Genomic DNA, 22136 nt, shown 5'->3' on the forward strand with positions numbered 1-22136 from the left:
TATTGGGTTCAGATACGGGTCTAATCGAGTCCACCATAAGCGAAACCATACTCAAATCCTATAAAGATTACGTGAACCTGACCCAGACTTGAGGCTTTGAAAAATTACCCATCTTAGTCAGAACTCGGGTCGGGTATGAAAGTTCACAAACCATACCCAGCTCCATATATTAATTAGATCCTTCGGGTCTAACCCGGATTTTATTTGAACCTTCTTATTTATCACAAAACCTGGACCCTATAAGATTTGATACGGGTCAGATCCGGGTCAAGCTTGACCCATTGACACCCCCCTACATGGGGTCATGCAAAGGACATAGGCATGATTCTTTTAAGGGTTTTTTAAATTGGTCGCTGCCTTATAGTCATTTTGCAAAATAGTTCCTTCCTTTTGCAATTTTGCAAATAGATCTTTGCCTTACTTAATGTTATTGCAAATTAGTCCTTCTGTCAATAGCTGTTAGTTTGACCATGGCATGGTGCAACACTGACCATGGTTAACTAGTTAACAAAATGACCATCATGAAATCGTTAGTTTATTAACGTTTTGCAAATTAGTTCTTACCTTGTTCACATTTTGCAAATTGGCCCTCTCATATGGGCAAAACTCGTAGATTTTTTTTAAATACTTTTATGAAATTGCAGTAAAAATATTGATCGAGAATAAAACTTGATGCATTATTTTTCGCTTACATTCCCATTCACACATGCATTTGAACTTAGAAATTGGATATTCATAAATGAAATAAATGTACATACATGTCCATCATTAATAATAAAAATTCAATAAATAAATCCATTAATATATCAGAGTTCATAGCAACTAATATGTTCTTATCCCAGAACTTCAAAGGTTTGGAAAAAGTATGACTCGATCCCTATCGCAACCTTTCGTCATCGCACGTGAGCTCACTCACTTCATAAAAAACATTAAAAATTTATGCGGTCAAACAAAATATGTCTCAGTAAAGCAAAGTTATACTAAACATGTAATCTAGAATTCATAAGCAAGAATCTCTTCAGACTTCCATACATTTAGCAATTCAAATATGACAAAGTTCAAGTATTGTAAATATCTCAAGTAAGCATGCAATTACAATAATTAACATTTATTCATCATTCATTCAACTTAATCAAGTAAAAATGCATGTACTTACCAATGCAAAAGCCCTTCATATGCATGAATTGATTCTTATCTTTAATTATCTTTTATTTCTTATATGATGTATGTCATGCCTGTCTAATGCACATACATTTAGGTTATACTTTTTAGCCTCATGGATACAAACACAGACAGATACATAGATCAGAGCCACAGTGCAGACAATGTTTTCATACAATAGCTTTGGCCTGGCTGGGTACCTTTCACCAGTCTGAGTGAGGGACGACAAAAGAGAGAGAGACTCAACACCACAAACCCGATGCATCAGAATTCTACTTATAAGTTTCTTCCCCCTATGCTGTAATCTATTACAGGGGGTTTTCCCTATCTTCATGGATGGTGAGGAACAATCTTTCATGCTCAAAACATATTTTCACGAAACCAAATGTATTGCTTGCCCCCTCTTTGCAAGCCCTTGCTTTAATGTTATATGTTTCACTTATTTGCATTAATGTCTTACATGCAACGCCATAATTGAATCCCTCCAATATGGTTCAGCCACTTCAGCTATGGATGCGTATTTAAAACTTTGCATTTGATATTATACTCATACTTCTTACTTTGTAAACATATTTATATATACATAAACAATATGATAGGCTTCCATAACTTTGCATGCATAGTATCAAATACAATTAAGCATCCACATAAGTCATATTGTGCAAACTCGGATATCAGTTAACCCGATTTTGGAAAACCCGCCAAAAATTATAGAAACCGAGTTGCACCCTTCCAATTTTATTGTTAATGTCAATATGTCTCAAGAAAACAGTTCAACAAACAGAACTAAAAAAGTCATTATAATAAAATCAAGAAAATTTTGAGATTAAACCCTATTAAGGAAAAATATAAGACATATCCTTTTATCTGCATATTTTTTTTTTGGTTTGGAGAATTTATCCAGATCTACAGAGAAATATTTTCACAAAACCGTTTTAACAAGATCATCTTATATATGTTAACTTTTATCCAATTTTTTATTTTTTTATTTTGATCAATCATGGTTGGGTCTTTACAACCATCAAACTGTGAATAAAAAAAGTCCTGCAGACAAGGCAGAAAATATATGTTTTGTTGTAATAGACGTTTTGGCCTCAATACTGATCAAAACAAAGAAAACTAAGATTCTAAATTCAAGCCCTAGATATGTAGAACACTTCAGTATTTTTATTTTAATTTATTGGCTTGGTTTTCATTGAGATTTTATTTTTTTTTTGAAACAGGTCAGGATAAAAACGAGGAGAGAAAAAATTAAGATTCAAAATCATGCAAGATTCATCAAGAAAGAACAAGATTCAAGGTAAAAACATATACAATCACAAATTTTGATGCTCTAAATATGGTTACATCATCATATAATGCATACTTGATCAAATTTATACTAATCATGCTAAAATAATAATACACAACATTCAGGAATCACAAATCCATCAAGAAATATCTCAAGCATGCTTACATCTATGCAAGAATCATACAAAACCCTAAACAATCATGAAAATGAAACATTTATACAATGACATACTGTTTAATCATGCTAAATATAAAATAATCTACTTAGATCATCTTTCTTTAACAAGAACATCCAAAACCCTACATTCGGGAATCGATTTTTAAAACAATCCCAAATTTACGAAAAGTTCAACTCTCTCTGACTGTTACAATGGCTGTAAAAAAATTTTGGTCAGCGGTCAGAGCTAAAAAATTCCAACTTTTAAAAAATTTTGTTAGCTTTTCAATGTCATAAACTGTTCATGAAAACTCATCCGCATAAGAGAGTTATGAATGTTTTGGTGTAGACTTAGACTTTTTTGTTTTAACTGTAACAGATTTGTGCTCAATCCATAAAAAGAGCCCAAAATTTTACAGTAGATTCAAATTTTTGTTAGCTTTCCAATGCAACAAACCACTCATTAAAAATTCTCTGGATGAGAGAGTTACAAGCGATTTACCAATTGAGTGTCAGGTCAAAAATATGAAACAGAATTTTATTTTTAGAAAGCCGAAAATACAAAACATATATTTTCTTATAAAAACGATCATAGAAATCAATCAAATTTTTACAGAACATCAATATGAATATAATCTACTAATCTAAATCAAAATATACATAAAAATAATCAAGTAACATGCGTATTTTGTAGTTTTTATGATTTTATTTTATAAGAAAAGCGATTTTGAGAGAAAACAATTTTTAATGGGGTTTCTTTCAAAAAACCCTTTATATCACATGCATAGACAACCCTAACCCAAACCCACGTGTGAGAGGCATGGTTTAGGGTCTGTACCTATGAAAAATTGAAAGAATTCATACCCACTAATTTTGTTTTATATGTAGAGTATAGAACTCCTTACCTTAATCGGGTTCTCAAACGTAGATCGACATTCATCTCCCGGCTTCAATGACTGTTGAAAAAACTCCAAGAATGAAGAAAGAAAGAAGAAAAAGAAGATAGAAAATTCTAATAAGAATAGGAGACGGAGAGAGAACTCTTTATAAGGGTCTCTATTTATAGATGGGCTTAGATAAGAGTCTCATCTGCAATATAAGAGGTTAATATCTATTAATATATTTTATTAATAAAACAACTAAATAAATTATAGGTTAAAACTTATTAAATTTTAAAATTAACTATGCTAAAAAAGAAAAATATGAACTTCTTACCCTAATTGGGTTTTAGTGACATGATAACCTTCCGGAAGGCCTACAGACTCAAAGACTTATTAGAATTTGACGTTTGAATAGTCGATTCGATAGTCATCAAAACGTAGATCGTCATGATGATCTTAGATTTAATTATATCCCCACGGATCAATAATAAAATTTAGTAATAATGATATTTTTTGAAGCGTCTGACCCTATAGGTTCAATCCAATGATATATGATTCAAAATATCCTAAGTTATATTCAATCTAATTTATTTCTAAATTGATCTAAATATTATAGATTATATCCAACTTAATTGGGTTTGATCCAAATATCATTAGTTAAATCAACTACCTAATTTAAGGTCCAAATCCATATAAAAATTTATTAATTATGATTAAATTCTAATTTCATGCCTAATTAAATTAAAATTCAATTCTTTATAAATTCAAATATGAAATTAAATTAAATAACATTAAATGACGCTGAATTAGACTTAAATATAAATAGATTTTATTTATAAATTTTTTAATTTTATATATTTAAATTATTTATTTTAAATATTCCTTCAAAAGGTAATTCAAACTTTTCAAAAATAATTTTTGAAAAATTGAAACTCAATAAGGTCAATGAGACCCTTCGACGTATAGGAATGTTTCTTACATTTAGAAAATTGTGTCTAAGTCCTACATACTCTATACTCAACGCAAATTATCATTATCTAGACTGTTTAATTTATTTTCTAAAAATAATAATTTTTCAGAAACGAACTTCGAAAGCGATCTCTACTAGGGTCGATAGGATCCAATGTTGTTTTGAGTATTTTATTTATTTATTTTTGAAATACCCTGAAGAATCACATGTATTACTTCTAAATTAAATTTAAAATCATAGATTCAATTTCAACAAAAATATAATTTATTATATTTTTAAAACTTGAATTAACATTCGATTAAGTCTTAATTTAGATTTGAATCAAACTCAAATCTAATTATAATATTTGAGACATATTTATTAAATCTGAATTCAAATCCAAACTCGATTAAAAATCGAAACCCTGATTCAAAATAAATTCTCCACTTAAAATGTATTCTGAATCCTAATAAATGTTTGAATTATAAATTAATTATTATCTTAATATCAAATAATATTTTTAGCCTTAATTCAATGTTATTTCTCGTCAAATATAAAAAATTAACAGGTTTTAGAGTCTGCCCTTTAACAGTAACCGTAAGAAAAGTTATCGATTGTTAACTTTAAGGAATGATTTATAAAAGTTAATGAATAGACAGTAGGGGTGGAAATTTCTGACACGACCCGCCAACCCGCCTCTTAGGCGGGTTCGGGTTGGACTTAAGCCAACCCGTTTAATAAACGGGTCGACCCGCGTAACCCGTTTATTAAACAGGTCGAGTTCGGGTTGGGGGTATGCCAACCCGCCAACCCGTCTGCCCGACCCGTCAACCCGTCTGCCCGACCCGTCAACCCGAAAACCCGTTTACCCGACCCAACCCATTTATTAAATGGGTTGGCGGGTCGTGTCGGGTTACCCGTTTATTAAACGGGTCGTGTTCGTGTTTGCCACAGCCGACCCGTTTAATAAACGGATCGGGTTCGGGTTGAGGTATGCTGACCCGCCAACCCGACCCGATTGCAGGATTCATTTGCAAAATAGCATAAGGGAGTGACTATTTTGCAAATCGGCTATAAGAGAGGAACCAATTTGTAAAAAACCCTCTTTTAACCAATGTCATTAGAATTGAAGCAAATCGGCTTCAATCAGCTTCTGGCTGGTTCTCTTGTGGCAGCATCACCACCAGACATGACTCACAACCTTTCTTTATGTCTTGCTTTAGTTGAAGTGCCGCTTTTATGGTCTTGGTCTTTCATCTTTTTAGGAGTGTTGCAGGCACCCTGCACGAGGCCCTGTCATCCAAGATGCAAAGTGAGTTTCAGAAGACTGTAGTAGCAGTATTCTTTCCATTTGCTTTGGGCTGAATCACACCCTAAATTGGCCAATTCAATCTGGCAGAATCAGCTGAATTCGAACTGAATTGACGGTGTATCAGTTTCTCTTTTTTGTAATTTTCTGACTTCTTACGATTTTGTTGAATTAAAAAAAAATTAAATCGACCGATTCTAACTGATATCTCACAATTTTTCTGAAAATTAATCCATTTCAGAAACCGATTCTGACAACATTGCTCTTAAATGAAAACTTGTGCCGATTTTTTAGTAGGAATGTTTCAGCTTTGAAGTAAATCGATTTGGCAGAATAGGCCCACTTTTGCTTCAGGGATGAAATGAGCCCCACCTAAAATTCAGCAGATTCAACCCCAATTCGGACGAGTCAACCCAATTTGAGCTGAATTGGGGTTGTATCAACCTCTTCTTTTTGTATTTTTTGTTTTTATTTTTTGTGATATTTTGAACTAAAAATAAATTGACCAATTAAGCTTGATATCTTCCAAAAACTTGAAAAACGATTTTGACAACTGAAACTTCACTGTTGACAATGCCCTCTCAAGTCTTTTTTTGAAAGAAGTAATAATTCATTCAAATATGTATAGTAGGAGTAGCGCTTCAGTAGCAAGGGAAGAGATATCACTTGTTGTTACAAAGGAAACAAACAAAGCAAAGCCAGAATCATGTGCAGAAAGATGGTGAAAAAACGGTGACCAAGAGAGTCACATGATTAACCGTGTAGTTCGCCAACAAGTAGGCACCCCATCAATGACCGACCCATCGTGCAACATAAGGCCAACCATATGATCGTACAAGAAATATGGGTTTTGCAGCACACTAATAGCACCGGCAAAAACCTTTGCTGATGCTAGAATGTGCCAGCAGTTGCGCCAAAAAAGGTACCACCGTTAATGCATTTACTGGTGCAACTTTACATCGCCAGGAAAAATATATTTTTGCTGGCACAAATTTGCCCCATCAAAAAGTTAATACTGGCGCAGAACTGCACCAGTAAAGATCCTTCACAAAAATAAAAGGATCTTTTACTGGCACAAAACTACCCCAGTAAAAACTGTTTGCTAGCACAATATTGCACCAACAAAAGTTCTTTTTTTACTGGCTCTTATTTTGCACCAGTAAAAACACACAAGGAAAAACTTTAGGTATATATCAAATTCGAGAGCACCACAGGAATAAAATCATGTGCAACTAAGAGAGGTGATACAAAATACTGAATCACTGCATGTGAAAAAACTTACATTTTGTTAAATTGTGCCTCAAGTAACAAAGCTACTTGAGAGTTCATCAAAGGTGAGAACAAAAGAATCACAAGTAACTTTAGAAGAACTGCTAAAGCACCACATACAGCCCTAAACCCTAAACATACTGCTATTCCATGTGATCTAGTAAGATATTACCTTTTTGATATCCATTCCTTCAAATGCAAATTAAGAGTTTTTTCAGAACGAATAGAATCTTGATTGAGCCATCCCTTGGTTTTATGGTTCTTTTCTGCTCCAAAGAACCAACTATGGATACCTCATAATCAATTCAGTAATTATTATGGTAGAAGCAATTTTTCAGATATAACAGGCCTGAGTTGCTCACAGTATAACCTGTTTAACCTAGATATAACAGGCCTGTAAGGCTTTCTTATCTTCTTGATAACAAACACAGAGATATCTCATACATAAGATTAGAGAAAGCAGACAAGACAGATTTCAGCAAAACACTTTTCCTCCTCTTTCTTCTTTCCTCTTTTCCTTCTTATCTTGCATATTTTTTTCTCTTTTGTCCTTCCTTTCTCTTTCTGTTTCTCCTTTGAGTCTACTTAAACTGTTAACATATTTGATTTTCTGTTTGGATCTAAAATCTGTTAACATATGTGTTTTTGCTTTAGATAGATCTGATCTTAATTGTATTGGGATCATATCTGAGCTGTGTCATTGATTCAAGGATTTGTTACCTACCTTGATCACGTTTCCCCGTCTGCTGAATTGTTATGTTGTCTTCTTATCACGTTTCCGATTTGAGCCAATATGATTTGGCCCATTGTCTTCACTGTATGCATTCTTGCATCTTCCATTCGGCAACAAGGCTAATCAAATTTTGTCGTTCCAATTTCAGATTTGATGTTTCCACCGCATCTTGTATATCTTTTTTGCGAAGTTGTAAGGCCTTTAATTGGACTTCCCATTCATCTAGATCTTTGAATTTCACAATGCATTTTGATTGGCTCCATTCAATGAATTTACCTTTCACATGTTGAAGTTTAGCATTGATTCTTTGGACTGCCCACCCTCCTCTAAGTTGGGCTGAATTCCACCATCTGAGTAGGAGGTCCAAAAAACCCAGCTCTCAAAGCCACCAAAGCTCAAAACGGAATCCTCAATTCTGCCTTCTGCCGCTCTCACCCCAAGACAACCGTATTGCAGAGTGGTCCAACATCAAGATCAGATCCGAAGTAGGCGACATGTTATGTAGTCATTCAATCATATTCATGGCAATCAAGAATTGATCCAGTTTTCTCATTACGGCGATGCCCATTTGTTTGACCATGTGAATCGTGACTCTTCATTGGGAGATCTGAAAATCGAAAGTCCAAAAAATTTGCAAAGCAACTCATGTTTCGTGTGTACAAATTGCACCCGGTTTGAGCCCTTCAATCAAAGGATGGAGTTAAAGTCACCTTCAATGCACCAATCCTTTAGACGGCTCCAAGCCATCTCTAATATTCTTCAATTTTGTCCAAAAAAGTTTTTTTAGTGCGCTAGGTGCATGGCCCATAAATTGTACTGTAGTAAGAAATGGTTCATCCCTTCCCGCAACAGAAAATAGGGCAGTTATGAAAGAGTTTTTCATATGAACCACACTTCCGTTCAACCCATCCTTACAAGCCAACAAAATCCCCCCTAACCTAAGTCTCTGTCTCGTTGCTTTCATATCTGCTAAGATCATGAGGTGCTAACTTCAAATTTATAGCATCTAGAACTTCCTTAAGTGTCCATTTATCATCAAAAGCAACACTTTAGCCATTACTGTGCTCAATCGATGCTACGAAGGTACATGAGGGAGGGCCTGTTTGATCAGCCGGCTCAATCACCCGCGGATCATCCGACCAAGAGGGGTACCATCTGCATCAATAGCGGGGATACGATCGTAGGTAAGCTGTCTGGCATCCCCGCGAAGTCCGACAGAACCAATTAGATGAGCGTCCTGTAGGGGAATAAACCCAACATCCTCAAGGCCAGCCAAATGAGGTTGGATCTGGGGGGTGGGCCCACAAGCCCCTTAAGAATAGGGTGTTGGTAAGCCTTCCAAAACGGCTAATCTCGAGAGTTTCTAACGAGAGCTCCACTTTTCAAAGGGTGCAGTTGGGTCGGATTGGATTCCAAGGAGGTGGGTTTGGCCAATCTAAGATCCCCCTCCCCCCATGATTATGCCTTGTTTCCAGCACCACCTGAGCAGACCCCACTCTGGCCGAACCAATTGCCGGAGAAAGATTTCGGGCAGTAGGGTTTTAGGAAACCTTTGGAAGGGGAGAGGACGGTGGTGAGATAGGTTGCTACCCCTGAAGAACAAGGTCGTCCTCTATGGATTTGCGATTGTCACCGGGCATTACCGTAGAAGCATGGGTGGAGGCAGGTCTAGGCGGGTGTTGCAGCCTATCTGGCCGACCAGTATGACGTCCCTGGAGGATCCAACGTCCTCGGACGATTGCTGCTGGTGATGATCTCCGAAAGTTTCAGGCCGACAATGGTCGACAGTCCCAACCCTTTGGCGGTCGGCATGCAGCGAACCATCATACAAAGCTAGCACAGTAATGGAGGTGTTACCTGAACGCTTGTCCTTGCAGCGGCAACAAAGTGCTCTTCTTCTAAAGTTCTGGTATCTGCAGCGGTCGCAAGTCCAGTCGCCGCGAAAGTGTTGATCAGCGAGACTGTGCATCAGCTTCTTCTCAAGCGCTTGGTTTTTTTGGACTGATAGACGGTCCAACCCCCCTGATCTAGTGTCGGGCGACGCTGCAGTCGTAACTGCTGGGAAAAGATGGGGGTGGCAGTGATCCTGATTTCACCCACACCTAAGGCAAATCGCCATTGAAAGATGGTTCAGCATCGCACATTTCGGGCACCACCAGCCCGGCAAAACCGGTTGTAGTCGATTGACTGACTGCATCAGCCTAAGAGGGGCGTCCTTTTGCATGTCTGGAATTCAGAGAGTGGGTCTGAGCTCACCAGGTTTCCGTCAGAGAGCATCCTTCCAGCCGGTCCCCAAGCGGCTGAAGAAGGGCCGTACATCCTGCCATTGGAGTCCCCCCTATCTTCACACATCGCACCATTGTAGGCAGTCAAGCCTCTTTGAACGCTTGTAGGTCTAGTTTCAATATGTGGTCTGATAGAGGGCGGAGGGACAACAGATTAATGTCCCTTGATTGGCGCCAGTGCAGCCCCCCCAACCGTGCCCTCTCGTGCTTGAAGAGCCATAGACGGACCCGCCTTCCTGCATAGCGATTCCACCATACGCTACTCACTCCTAACCTGGCGATGCCGTGAACGGACGCAGCAAATGCATATGGCGCATTCTCCTTAGTAACATCGGCATAAGCTTCTGTTGCAGCCTTTCTCAGAGGACTGGTTCGTCTGCGCAACCACGTAAAGATGCACTATGATTCGACCTCTTTCGAAGCTACCCACCGGCAGAATTTCGGGTAATCAATGGTGGCCAGAGCCCGATCTCTGAAATAGTTGTCTCCGCCAGTCTTATCTCATCAAATATTGTTCCTTTTAAGTTCATCGCAAAATTGCAAAGGATCTGCACTGATCGAATTCGTGCAATCATGCCAAGGCCACAAGTCCATGAGACCATATAGAGTCTCACTACCTCAAGGGGTATCTGTCTTAAAGGAATGTCATGAACCGGATTTTATCCCATTTCTGACCGAATCCGATTTTGTTTAGTTGCTTTTGGTAAGCCAAAAACAATATCCGATTATAATCAGATCGGATATGGTTTTTAATTTTTGCTACCAAACCCAAAAAAATGTTGGAATTTGATGGATATCCCAATCCATTTACATATAAAAAAGTGGATCTAGTATGAGCTTGTCACCATCCAAATATGTTTAGTCAACATCCAATTGGTCGAATATGGTATTGGCCATATTCTATCAGAATCTGAACGGTTTACATCCCTACTCAGGTTCAATTCCCTACTAAAGAATGGTGCATAAAAAAGGGCTGGCTTTCTCTCGCATTTACCAATAGTCCCAGGCATAGGTTCATCATAATGATGCAAACCAAGATCCTGATCCAGATAGCTGGGTAGATGCCTAGCACGGAGAGTGACCGGGAGGAGAGGCGAATGAAAGAATGAATGTCCATGGGAGGAGATTAATACCCACATGAAGGATCACTCCAAGAAAGAGGAATCACATGAAAGGATGAACACCCCTAAATCTCCGAAGGAAGGTGGATCAGCCAGAAATAGTGAATAAGTTTTGAGGGATAAGTCCATCTTTTGACCACATCCATGTCATGTTGGCAGGGGACAAGGGACAAGGGACAGAGCGACCTTTCGATATACTTACTGCAGCCCAGGACAGGCATCATCTAGAAATTCCCTGTTGCTCCGATCTCCCCTCCCTACGTTGGGCCAAGAGTCATAATTGTTTCCATTTGGTTGTTATATATATATATATATATATATATATATATATATATATATATATATATATATATATATATATATATATATCTAAGCTCAGGGATGAGCACATGGACCATGAAGTGGCAAAAGTTTCAGCACTGCAACATTAACATGCGAAATTTGAGCAGACTTCCAACTCATTCTGAATCGATCCCCTTCTCCCTTGTTTCTGCCCAGCATGAAGCCTTACCTTGCTCACCGTCGGCAAACGATTCCATAGAGAGCTCTTACGTTTCAGCACTGCAACATTAACATGCTAAATTTGAGCAGACTTCCAACTCATTCTGAATCGATCCCCTTCTCCCTTGTTTCTGCCCAGCATGAAGCCTTACCTTGCTCACCGTCGGCAAACGATTCCATAGAGAGCTCTTACGTTTTCATTGCAGATGTGAGTCCTCCACAAAGGGCATAGCCTTTCTGCAGAAACGGCACCCATTTCTGTGGGATGGAAATGCCCACTTGGTTCCAGAGAAAGTCTACGCTTGTGATGATCAGTACGTTATTATATATAGCCAACTTTGAAAGACCCATCAGCTCATTCATCATTGTAAAAGATGACCACCAGGGAAAAATTGTTCCATAATTCTCATCAAATTGAAGAACTTACAATATCCGTTAATCATCGCTCACCAATCCTCTTCAATTTTCAAAAATGAAAAAGGATTATGATCATATTTATAAAATAAAAGACAAACTTCCCCCGGCAGCTAGTTCGGCACATATTTTACATGACCGAGGCCCAGCACAAAATACCCATGCTCAGCAAGTAAGGTCATTAATAGTTCTTTTAACACTGCCTCGCTCCAATCAATACGCGGTGGGAACCAAGTAGAGTATTGGTAAAACTTCTGGCAACAGTTTCACCTTTCTGTTGATAGATCCAAATAATGTTGTCTTTGCAGCAAGGACTCAAAGGGGATGAGGCTGTGGTTCCGGAGGAAATAAGTTTATTAAAAACCTATGAATCATCTCAAAACTTGTGAAAGTGATTACAGCTGCTGGTGTGGTTCTGAACAGGTTGGTAGCACAACCACGATAAAATCCAGAGATCCCTTCTTTCTGAAAAACTTTTCTAATACAGTCAATAACACCAACATAGCGCTTCTCGGAGTGACTTGAATGACCTTGTTCCTGAAGCCTAGAGCGTACAACCTGCATATACAGAAAGTTCAATTAATTGGGGAGAGAGAGAGAGAGAAACAAATTTTTTGCGGAATCTAGAGACTGAAGTAATACTTTTGCTGAATCTTAATAGCGTACCTCATGCGGGTATGTCAAAGTTGATGCAACTATTTTAGAGATTGAAGAGGCAACAGCAACATCAGCGGCACTGAGAGTATCTGTGGTAGTGTTATCTGACACCAGTCCTTTTATCAGCAATAGGTTTTTTGGCATCGATATGCAACATAAAAGATAAATAGCATGATACCTCGCTTAGCCAAATAAAGTTTGATTTTCTCATATGTTGGAAACTGGATGGCAACATGGCTAATTCCAGCCAATGCAGGTACAAGGCCACTGTTCACCATATGGAAGAGTACGATTTTTCACATCATTATCTATTGCTCGAGAAATAATATTTACTATTTTAGGATAACCAGCAACCTGTATAGCCCCCTTATGCCCTCCTCATGTGCGATTCTCCGCAAGGCTGATAAGGTACTTCCATAAGGTACTACTCCAACTCTCATCCCTTGAGTCTACAATAAATACAGCACATGTCAGCTTCCAAAATGTTGGATGTTGGCAGTCTCAGTAGTCAACCAATAAACTGGAACAAAAGTTGAAGGCTTTCGCTGATAAAGACCATCTCAAATGACCCTGGGTGCGTTGGGTCAGGTTGACCGAGTCTGAGCCGCACCCGTGTCAGTGTGTGTCGACGTGGGTGCGTCGACCTTGGAGCCGAGTCCGTGTGACATAGTTGAAACTGGATCATATAGGGATTGATGTTGAGAACTAAGGAGAGAAATGGAGACGGGAGTGATGACATGACTTCCTTAGACTAAGCCTAGGCCTAATCTAAAGCCATCCTCACTACGTGAGGCCTTCTCTCTAAGAGAGCCAAGAATTCTGTATTCAATTTCTCAAAAGATAGAAAACGTGAGGCCTTGGGTCATATTTATAGGCCCAACCAATTTACAAAAGTGAGGGTCCATCTCCTTGGTCAACCTGCTGACATGGCACTGAAGTGGCTAGTCAATCCTGGCTCCTATTGACCCCTATTAGAATGTGCCACACGCCCACTTAGGCCACATCACTATGCTGAATCACCTGTCATGTTGGACATCTGACTATGAGCTCAATCAATTGAACCTGAGCTGGACGGACTGGACTGCTCTGGACCCAGCTGAACCTCCTGATGTGTGGGCTTGGTCTAAGCAGGTCCTGGTCTGGTCTAGTCTGTTGCGTGCACTGCAGCTTAGCTGCCTGTGTGTCATGCTTATGGCTGCAAATTGAGAAGCATGGACATTGCGGCATAATGCAGTGTCGCGTGTGTTAAGACGCACGGTGTGACCTGTGCGCCAGTTGATGCGCAAGATGACTCCGCTATGGATGTGTGTCTAGTTGCTTTGGCAAGTGCATTGAGCAGGTGCATGTTGTGGCATGTGTGCTCAGGTGTCCGCACATGGTAACTTCTAAGGTGATGCGTGTTGGATCCGATCATTGCGTAGGGCTGCAAGCGTCAACCTGTGCAATCGCTTGCGCTATGCTGCTAGTGACTGCACCACCGTGTGCTCAGCAAAACAAAGCGCCTAAGTGTAGCGTATGCGCTGGGCATTTGTAGTTAGGTTCGCAACACATGTGTCCCCGTGTCGACACGTCGACAATTGGGCATGCCATTTTATCTTCTGTACATACAAGTTTGTATTCAATTTATAATTTAGATATAGCATATATAATTAGATTATATTCAGTTTATTTTGTATTTATGTGATATTTAATATATATATATATATAGTTGTGTCCCCATACCCACATTTTTTGGAATTACCATGTCATACCCTCCATACCCACACCCATACTCAGGTAACATAGGTTTTGTACATTGATAGCACAGTAGAATCTCTCTCTCTCTCTCTCTCTCTCTCCACACATGTAAGAATGTATACACACACAGGTACAAACATCATATGTATGAACATATGTGTATATGAGTTGATTTCTACTTATTTTGAAATCTATGTCCATTCATAAGAATATCTTTATAATTAGAAACAAAACAAAGAAGCAATTGCTTGGTATAAGTGTATAATACAGGAAAGCATGCTCTCAGTTGGTTAGGCACGAGTTCCCATCTGATAGGGAGCACACCCAATCATGAACCTTGTCATCCATTCATTGGAGTATGAATCAAAAGTCAGAATATGACCCAAGTAAAAGAATATGGTGTCTATTTCAGCATAATATTGCTTGCTGAAAAGGTCCTTGGAATAATCACATACACTGAATATTGAAGCTTGTGTGCCAAATTGGAAGAGCAAAAGAACTAAACTAGTTTTTCCTGCAGTTAGAAAAGATGTAATAATAAACTAACATTTCTCCATATTTTTAAGAAACCTATGATTGCTAGAAAGCAAATGAAGGTGCAGCCAACAAAAACTTACTACAGATACAATCAACCACCATTTTATAATGTCCAGAGTGATCAATCAAAGAGCATGTATGCCCATATATGGTTGCATTCACTACTATGACAATCAAAAAAAGGTACATAACTAAAATAGAAAACTAAATATATAATTGAAAAAGACAAGGAAAGAATGAGGCACAACAAGCAGAGCAGTAATCATGAATTTAAATAATGCATTTAGACATCTCAAACCATATCCATACCTGAAATCTAGTTTTGACAACCCAAAGAGGATTTGTGGCAATGGTTGTTGCAGCTCCTGCACCTGAAGCAGCTATCATGTTGGCACCTACTGAGAGTTGATGACTTTCATCTATATGAATACAACATCTTGGAGAATATTAGCAGCAGTCACACAGCATGATAACTAGATAAATAGCTCAATAATTGTAAAAAATTGAAATATCAGATCTAACGGAGAAAGATCACAAAGAAAACAAATTTTCATAAGATGCACTTAGAATCCAAAAAAGAAATCCATAAACACGAAAATGAATGAAACCTACTCCATTGAAGAAGTTTTGAAACTAACCATGTGAAAGCCAGCTTTTCAGTTGGTCATACATGGTGAAGTAAACCTGCAAAATAAGATAAAAATATCATTATTTATTAGGGTTGCCATGGTTTGGTTGCACATGGAGAAATAGAGCAAAAGTTTCTAGTCAAAAGTAAAAACCGTCCTTTGAAGATATTTTAGAGTGATATGGTACAAATGCATTCCTTCTTGTATTCTAGGTTATATTCAAATGCATTTAGGGCTATGTCACATGGGTGCGGGTGCGGGGATGTGGCACTTCCAAAAAGCCCGGGTGCGGGGGTGCGGCAAAAATATAAAATATATAATATATACATATATAAAGTCCAAAAGTTGGACATAAATGACCCTGGGTGCGTTGACTGCACCCAGGATCAGGTTGACCGCATCGGGTGCGGGTGCGGCACCTAGTTGGAGAATCCCTGTGACATATATTAAAAAAAAATCTTGGCAAATTTTTTTTAAGTCCGAAAAATTGGACCAAAATGACCCTGGGTGTGTTGACCGCACCAGCGTCACGCGGGTGCGGCACCCTGCTAGCCAAATCCCTGTGACATAGATTTAGGGTGAGCAAAAAATTTTGAAATTGAATTTTCATTTAATATATGCCTTGGTTAGAAAAAGATACTTGTCCATGACCTGGTAGCTAGTGAGATGATGGCCAAGAACATAGTTGTTGGCAAGAAACAGGAGACTCGCTATGGAGAATAAGAATTTTTGTCAGGTGTCTACTAAGCATGGTTATCGGAAACTTCTGTATATCCTCTGAAACTCATTTCTTTGGAAGCCATTTCAGAAGCAGGAAGATAGACACTTACTAAGCTTGCTTCTCATGTTATAGGAAGCATACTTTCAAACTTCAAAGACATGAAACTTTAGACACGAACTATGAGAAACTTAAAAGAATGTGAGCATATGTTGTTTCAACCGTTTGAAAATTAAAATAACAGTTGCCGCTTTTTTAAGGAAAAGGTCAGGATAACAGCTACATAAAGCGACCAAACAAAACTCACATTGTGGAACACAAGATTTCATCCCACGTTTCCCAACCTAAGTCCTACCAACCAGAGTTTCCCCACTGAGCCACCAACCGAACTTGATGTGGAACTTCTGTGCCAACCCTTATCATTCCATCCCTACTGGAGATCCTCAACCTAATCATTTGAAGCCCACCCCCCTGGCACAACATGCTCATCCCCGATTTACTCTACAAACCTGACTCCCTGTAAGCACCCATCCAGCACTTGCACACATGGCTGGCTCAATTGCTTCTGCTACGGTAACCATTGAGGTTAAGAAGTTGCATCCGATTCTCCAAGGCCTTGTTCTAATTAGTTGCTCCTCGCCCTCTCTCAAGCTCCCAACTATGCCCTATCCTAAAAGTCGAGCCTCCCCAAAAGTTCAATGTGAATCCTTCAGGTCTTGACCTTGAAGTTATTCATCCCATTCCTCCTAGATTAAGAGATTAACTCATTTCAAGAGAGTGTGTGCTGAAGGCAGCAGCAACACAAGTTGATTTTTTCCCTTTTTTTTAAATTCCCATATCAATGATGAACATCACTTGTTGAACCCCTTCAAAAATTGACCACTGTGTGCACATTTAAAAGAAGTAGGTTTACAGTTTCCTTTCTACTAAAGCTCATGACACTTTTGCAAGTCTAGAATGACCAAGTCACTTCTTGCCCTTTGATCATGCTTCTTTTCAAGAGTTCCAGAGCAGAACATGGAGGAAGAAATTTGAAATGCTAAACATGATTTACATATGAAGATACATTCACGCCTTTCTTTGATGTTAGGCAAACGTGAGTGTTTTCTCCAAGCATCACTTTAATAAGATCTTTCTTTTTTATTTTTGAAAAACAAAAAGGAAAAGGCACATATAAAACACAGGTCCATGAACCATCTTCAACATCAATTAAATAGGACATACCAATGATTTTAGCAGCTAATTCTTTGATATAAGAATAATATACACTGAATGAGGCATTCCATGTTTAGAGATTAAGGAAATATGAAATTGAATAACCAAGTCATTCAATAAAGAAAGACATTGACATTTTTCAAAAGAAACAGATGCTTTGTTCATAACAATGAGAAAGAGTCCAAGGGGAGGACCGGGAATGACCCTGCATACTAAAGTTTGCTTTTCAACCTGACATTCATTTGGCTCTCTGTTATTTAAAAAAAAAATTACAAAGAAAACTTTGTGGAGAACACTTAGACTACTCACAGCCCAGTTTGGAAGCAGTGCTAAAATGGTAGGTGACAGACCACGGTACATGCCACGCATACCTTCCTTCTTGAATATTTGTTCCAAACTCCCAATTATAAGACTTCCTGCATTCAGCCAAAGACCGATAATAAATTATCGGCAGAGAATAAACTTTACTGTTTACTCATCCAACATGATTAAGGCAATCATGAAAGTCATCATTTACATGCATTACATGGCCAAACGTTAGTCAGTTATACATAAAAAAAGGATAATCAGATGTCCCCAGATACATCAGAGACCAACAGTAGATAATCAGTATAACTAGCAGCACATGACAATTGTTAAAAAACAATGAAAATTAACCTAAGATATATGGAAAAAAAAATGTTGACTGCAAACGTTTTTTAGTTTCAAAAGTTAAATTCATTACAAAATAGGATGTGTTACATGAGTACCCCATTCAAATTCTATATCTCAGATCTAGCAAATGAGCACGAGTTAGGTGCATAGTTCCTTATAGGGAGAAAAAAAATTACTGTAACATAGAGAAAAACAATCACAAGCGATAACTGATGATAACATTGGTAATATGCACCAAACCAAAGGGCAAGAACAAAAAAAATACAAAGTGAAGATTGTAATGTCAAACACCATGCCACTAGTTAACCAAGATATTCCACATAATAAAAATATAAACCAAAAGAAATCCATGAGCATCTTCTCATAGGGCGAATATGTGCAAGTTTGAATGATCCATGATGGAAAAAAATAATCATGGCTGATAGAAAGTAAAGGTTGTGGGCACATTGTTTACGGAAGAAAAGAAAGAAGCACTTGCATGATTTTTCATGATAGCAAAATCAACACTGTCAAATCATGGGATGGTGCACCATGCTTATCCAAACAAGCAAGAAGAAGGAAAGCTTCACCTGCTTTCATTGTGTAAAAATGCTTTGCCAGCTTTCATTATGTAAAATTCCCACAAAAACATGACATATAACTGATCATCATAATTCCATTGTGATGCCTCAGGCTCACAACTTACCAGATTTCTAGCCCTATGGAACCAAGATAGGGGAAAAAACAAACACTTGTTGGTCCAGATGTCTTGACCAAAAAATTATGATGGAACCTCTTAAGCAAGTCAAATTCCAAATTTCAAAATGGATGTTCCATGTTTCTTTCTTTTCCTTGATCCACTGCAAATATCTACTGGGTGTTGTATCTTCATGTGGTAATATAATTGGTCTCTTCATTGGAGAAAGTGCCAGCACTAGATTGCCATTTAATGTACTAATCTCTGCAAGGATACACACTTCTTATTCTTTGTTTTCCTACTTTTCTTTTCAAAATAGAAGAAATTTGACTAATTATAATGGCTGTAAGAAGTGCACAATGAAAAACACTATCAAAACACATGAAAAAACTCCTCTATATATGAGGCAAACTAAAAAAAACAGCTCAAGACGAAATGGTGTTTTTTTTCTCTCCAAGTTAGTTTTTGTTCCATTCCCAGTTCTTCGGCACACTCTTCAAACAATTATTTTTATAACTGTAAACAATAGTAGGTTCTGCATCTTAACTTTAAATAATTCATGTGGATCTTAGAATTCTATTAGCTTTATTTTTTTTCATATTCTTTTCTCTTCTTGAATAGGGGGAATCTTCATATCCATAACTCACATGGCATGCATATCAAACTGATGATTGGAATTACAGGAGAATATAAACACTTTTCAGAACTATAAAATATAGTGCTTATTGCAGTTCATGACTACGTAACTATGTGTGTTGGATTGAAATATCTTGACCAAGATAAAATGCTGATTCTCAGCCACAAAGAGATGCACATACCTTTCATGCTGTCACTACTGAACTGAGGGAGTCCATGAATCTGAAATCGTGTCTTGATGACATCCAAAGGGCAAACAAAAGTGGCAGCAATCGCTCCTACACATTTCCATTTAAAATTATTAATTCTTTACATCTCATAGGGGACCCATGCTTCAAGATAATTGAAGAGTACAGGATAAGCAAATACAAAATCGTAGGTTGATCCACACGCTATGATATAGTAAAAATTAAAAAAAAAATTTGTTTTAACTTAAGCACAAATTTCCCAAGATTGAAGAGTGCCTATTACGATTACCAATATATGTTTTCTCCATAAGGACATCGAGCAAACCAAACAGTACAATATCAACAATAACAATAACACCAATAAATTTTATGAAGAAAGTGTTATGGCATGTATTCCCAAAAATATATTCTTCATATAGAAAGCTACATCAAAAAAACAACAGCAACAACAATAAGGACAGTATAAAATGGAATAGCAAACTAAGAACCTTGAAACTCAAATTCGCACCATTGAAATCAGCATACAAATGAGTTCTGCAAAATCTGAACATGTGAATCAGTAAAAAGGTTATAGTTGTGTTGCATAATAAAAATCGAAAAATAGAAAAGAAAATATTTGTTTTTCTGCAGTGCCTATCCAAATGGATAACAACGATCAATGACACTAAATCCATCGTCTCATTTAGTTGTATGATGAGCAAATGATTGACAACTGTTGTACACAGTCAAAGCTTCCTCAAAGTTTCTTAGAAAGCAATAACCGGATCGCCGCAATATGATGCCCCAAAGTGAGAAAAAAGCAACCAAACGCGCGCAGTTTTTTTAGATATACAGACCTAGAAACTGAAAAAAAAAACGACAGGAACCCTAAAATCCACAATTCGAAATAGGAATCAATAATTCGGTAAATGAAAGCGAAACTTTCCTATAGGAAAGGAGGATTCGACGCATACCGGCTGCTGCTCCTGCTCCAGCGTTACAGAGAACGTAAGTCCCGTTATGCACGTGAGAATCCGCCCCCGTCATCCCGATCAAACAGAAACAGCGAGGGGATCCCTAGAAATTTCGACAGGTGGCGCACAGAGCCGGCGATCTCGACGAGCAGCGACGGAAATCGCAGGGAGAACCGAAGAATTGCAGGGAAATACGAGTGTTTCAACGAAGCTCGCGGGGAAATCTAGGGTTTCGGCGATCGGACGGGGAGATTTATAGGTTTCCTCGCTCGGGAGGGAGATCGAAGGGACGCAGCGTCGCATGGCCAAGCCAAAGCGGGAGGGTTTTCCGGCGAGGGAGTTCCTCCGATATCACCGATCAGGTGGCCGTACGGCCGGAGCTACCGCCTACGGGTCCCCGGAATCCTCATGCGCATAGGGAAGAGGATCGGCCGGACGAAAACAGGAAGATGAAAAAAAAATGGAATTTTGTTTTTAAAATAAATCTTTTATTATTCGGCTCTCCCAATTTCCCTCTTTGATGGCTTTGCTCGTACGCAGTGTTTAGGGCGTTTTCTATCCGCTTCGAACACGTGTCTATTAGCAAGCTCTCCACGTGTCGCCATCTTCATGCCCATCCGAACCGATTTCGTATGGGCTCGAGTGGAAGCAGATCAGGTCATGCTGAAGATGAGCGTTTTTGCTCATGCCGACATCGTGGCCGTCTTTTTGCATCTTGGATGAATGCCACGTGATTCTGTTGACTTTTGAGCTTTTTCAAAATGCAAATCGGATGGCCACGATGTCAGCATGAGCAAAACGCTCATGTTAAGCATGACCTGATCTGCTTCCTACTCGAGTTCGGTTATGATGCAAACGGATCCGGTTATAGACAAACGGGTCGGCTTCATAAGCTCTAAATATAAAACATTACTTTAATGTTTAATATTATTTTAATGTCTTTTAAAAGTGTTAATGTGGATGTGATGGGCACGGTGAATTTGCTAAGAATCAACTATTGAATAGTATATTTTTGAAGAAAAAATGTGATTTTTTTTAATGCTTGAATATTTATGAAGATTATGAGTTATACATTTTAAAGCCTTAAAAAAAAATATTTTATGCATCAAAAGCAGATGATTCAAAAGCGGGTTCTTATAAACAAAATTTACGAGCCAACTGGGTGGGGAATTTACTGGTAAGTGCAAATCCCATGAAGGTTAGGTTAGTCAGGCTGTGATCCAAGCGAGGACATTTCAAAGAGACTGACCTGATACCTGTCAAGGTACTCAGCCACCAGAAGCGGAACACGTGACTCCTTGTGTCATTGATTTGATGTCAAAAATAGTTTTTTTTTTTTAAAGGCAAGCTCAGGTTAGGCGGACCCCTACCATAACAGCAGCCAGACAGATTGGACGCTTTTGCTCCGTTTAGGGATGGCAGTGGGGCGGGGCGGGGGACAAGGTTTCCACCCCCGCCCCGCCTCA

General features: G+C 38.3%; 1 protein-coding gene across 1 annotated transcript; it reads right to left on the reverse strand.

Moving 5' to 3' along the window:
* Nucleotides 1-12048: 12048 nt before the first annotated feature.
* LOC149846138 (nicotinamide adenine dinucleotide transporter 1, chloroplastic-like) lies at nucleotides 12049-21178 on the reverse strand. The gene is made up of 9 exons (XM_089996203.1): nucleotides 20671-21178; nucleotides 19712-19807; nucleotides 17873-17979; nucleotides 15640-15685; nucleotides 15311-15420; nucleotides 13082-13176; nucleotides 12906-12994; nucleotides 12737-12831; nucleotides 12049-12628 (listed from the first exon to the last, which is right to left on the reverse strand). Exons 1-9 carry the CDS (start codon nucleotides 20741-20743, stop codon nucleotides 12386-12388), a joined length of 954 nt encoding a protein of 317 aa, XP_089852329.1. The 5' UTR covers nucleotides 20744-21178; the 3' UTR covers nucleotides 12049-12385.
* Between the last annotated feature and the right edge of the window lie 958 nt (nucleotides 21179-22136).

This window comes from Nuphar pumila, chromosome 2 (genome assembly GCF_984573655.1).
Source record: "Nuphar pumila chromosome 2, dmNupPumi1.hap1.1, whole genome shotgun sequence".
Taxonomy (NCBI): Eukaryota; Viridiplantae; Streptophyta; class Magnoliopsida; order Nymphaeales; family Nymphaeaceae; genus Nuphar; species Nuphar pumila.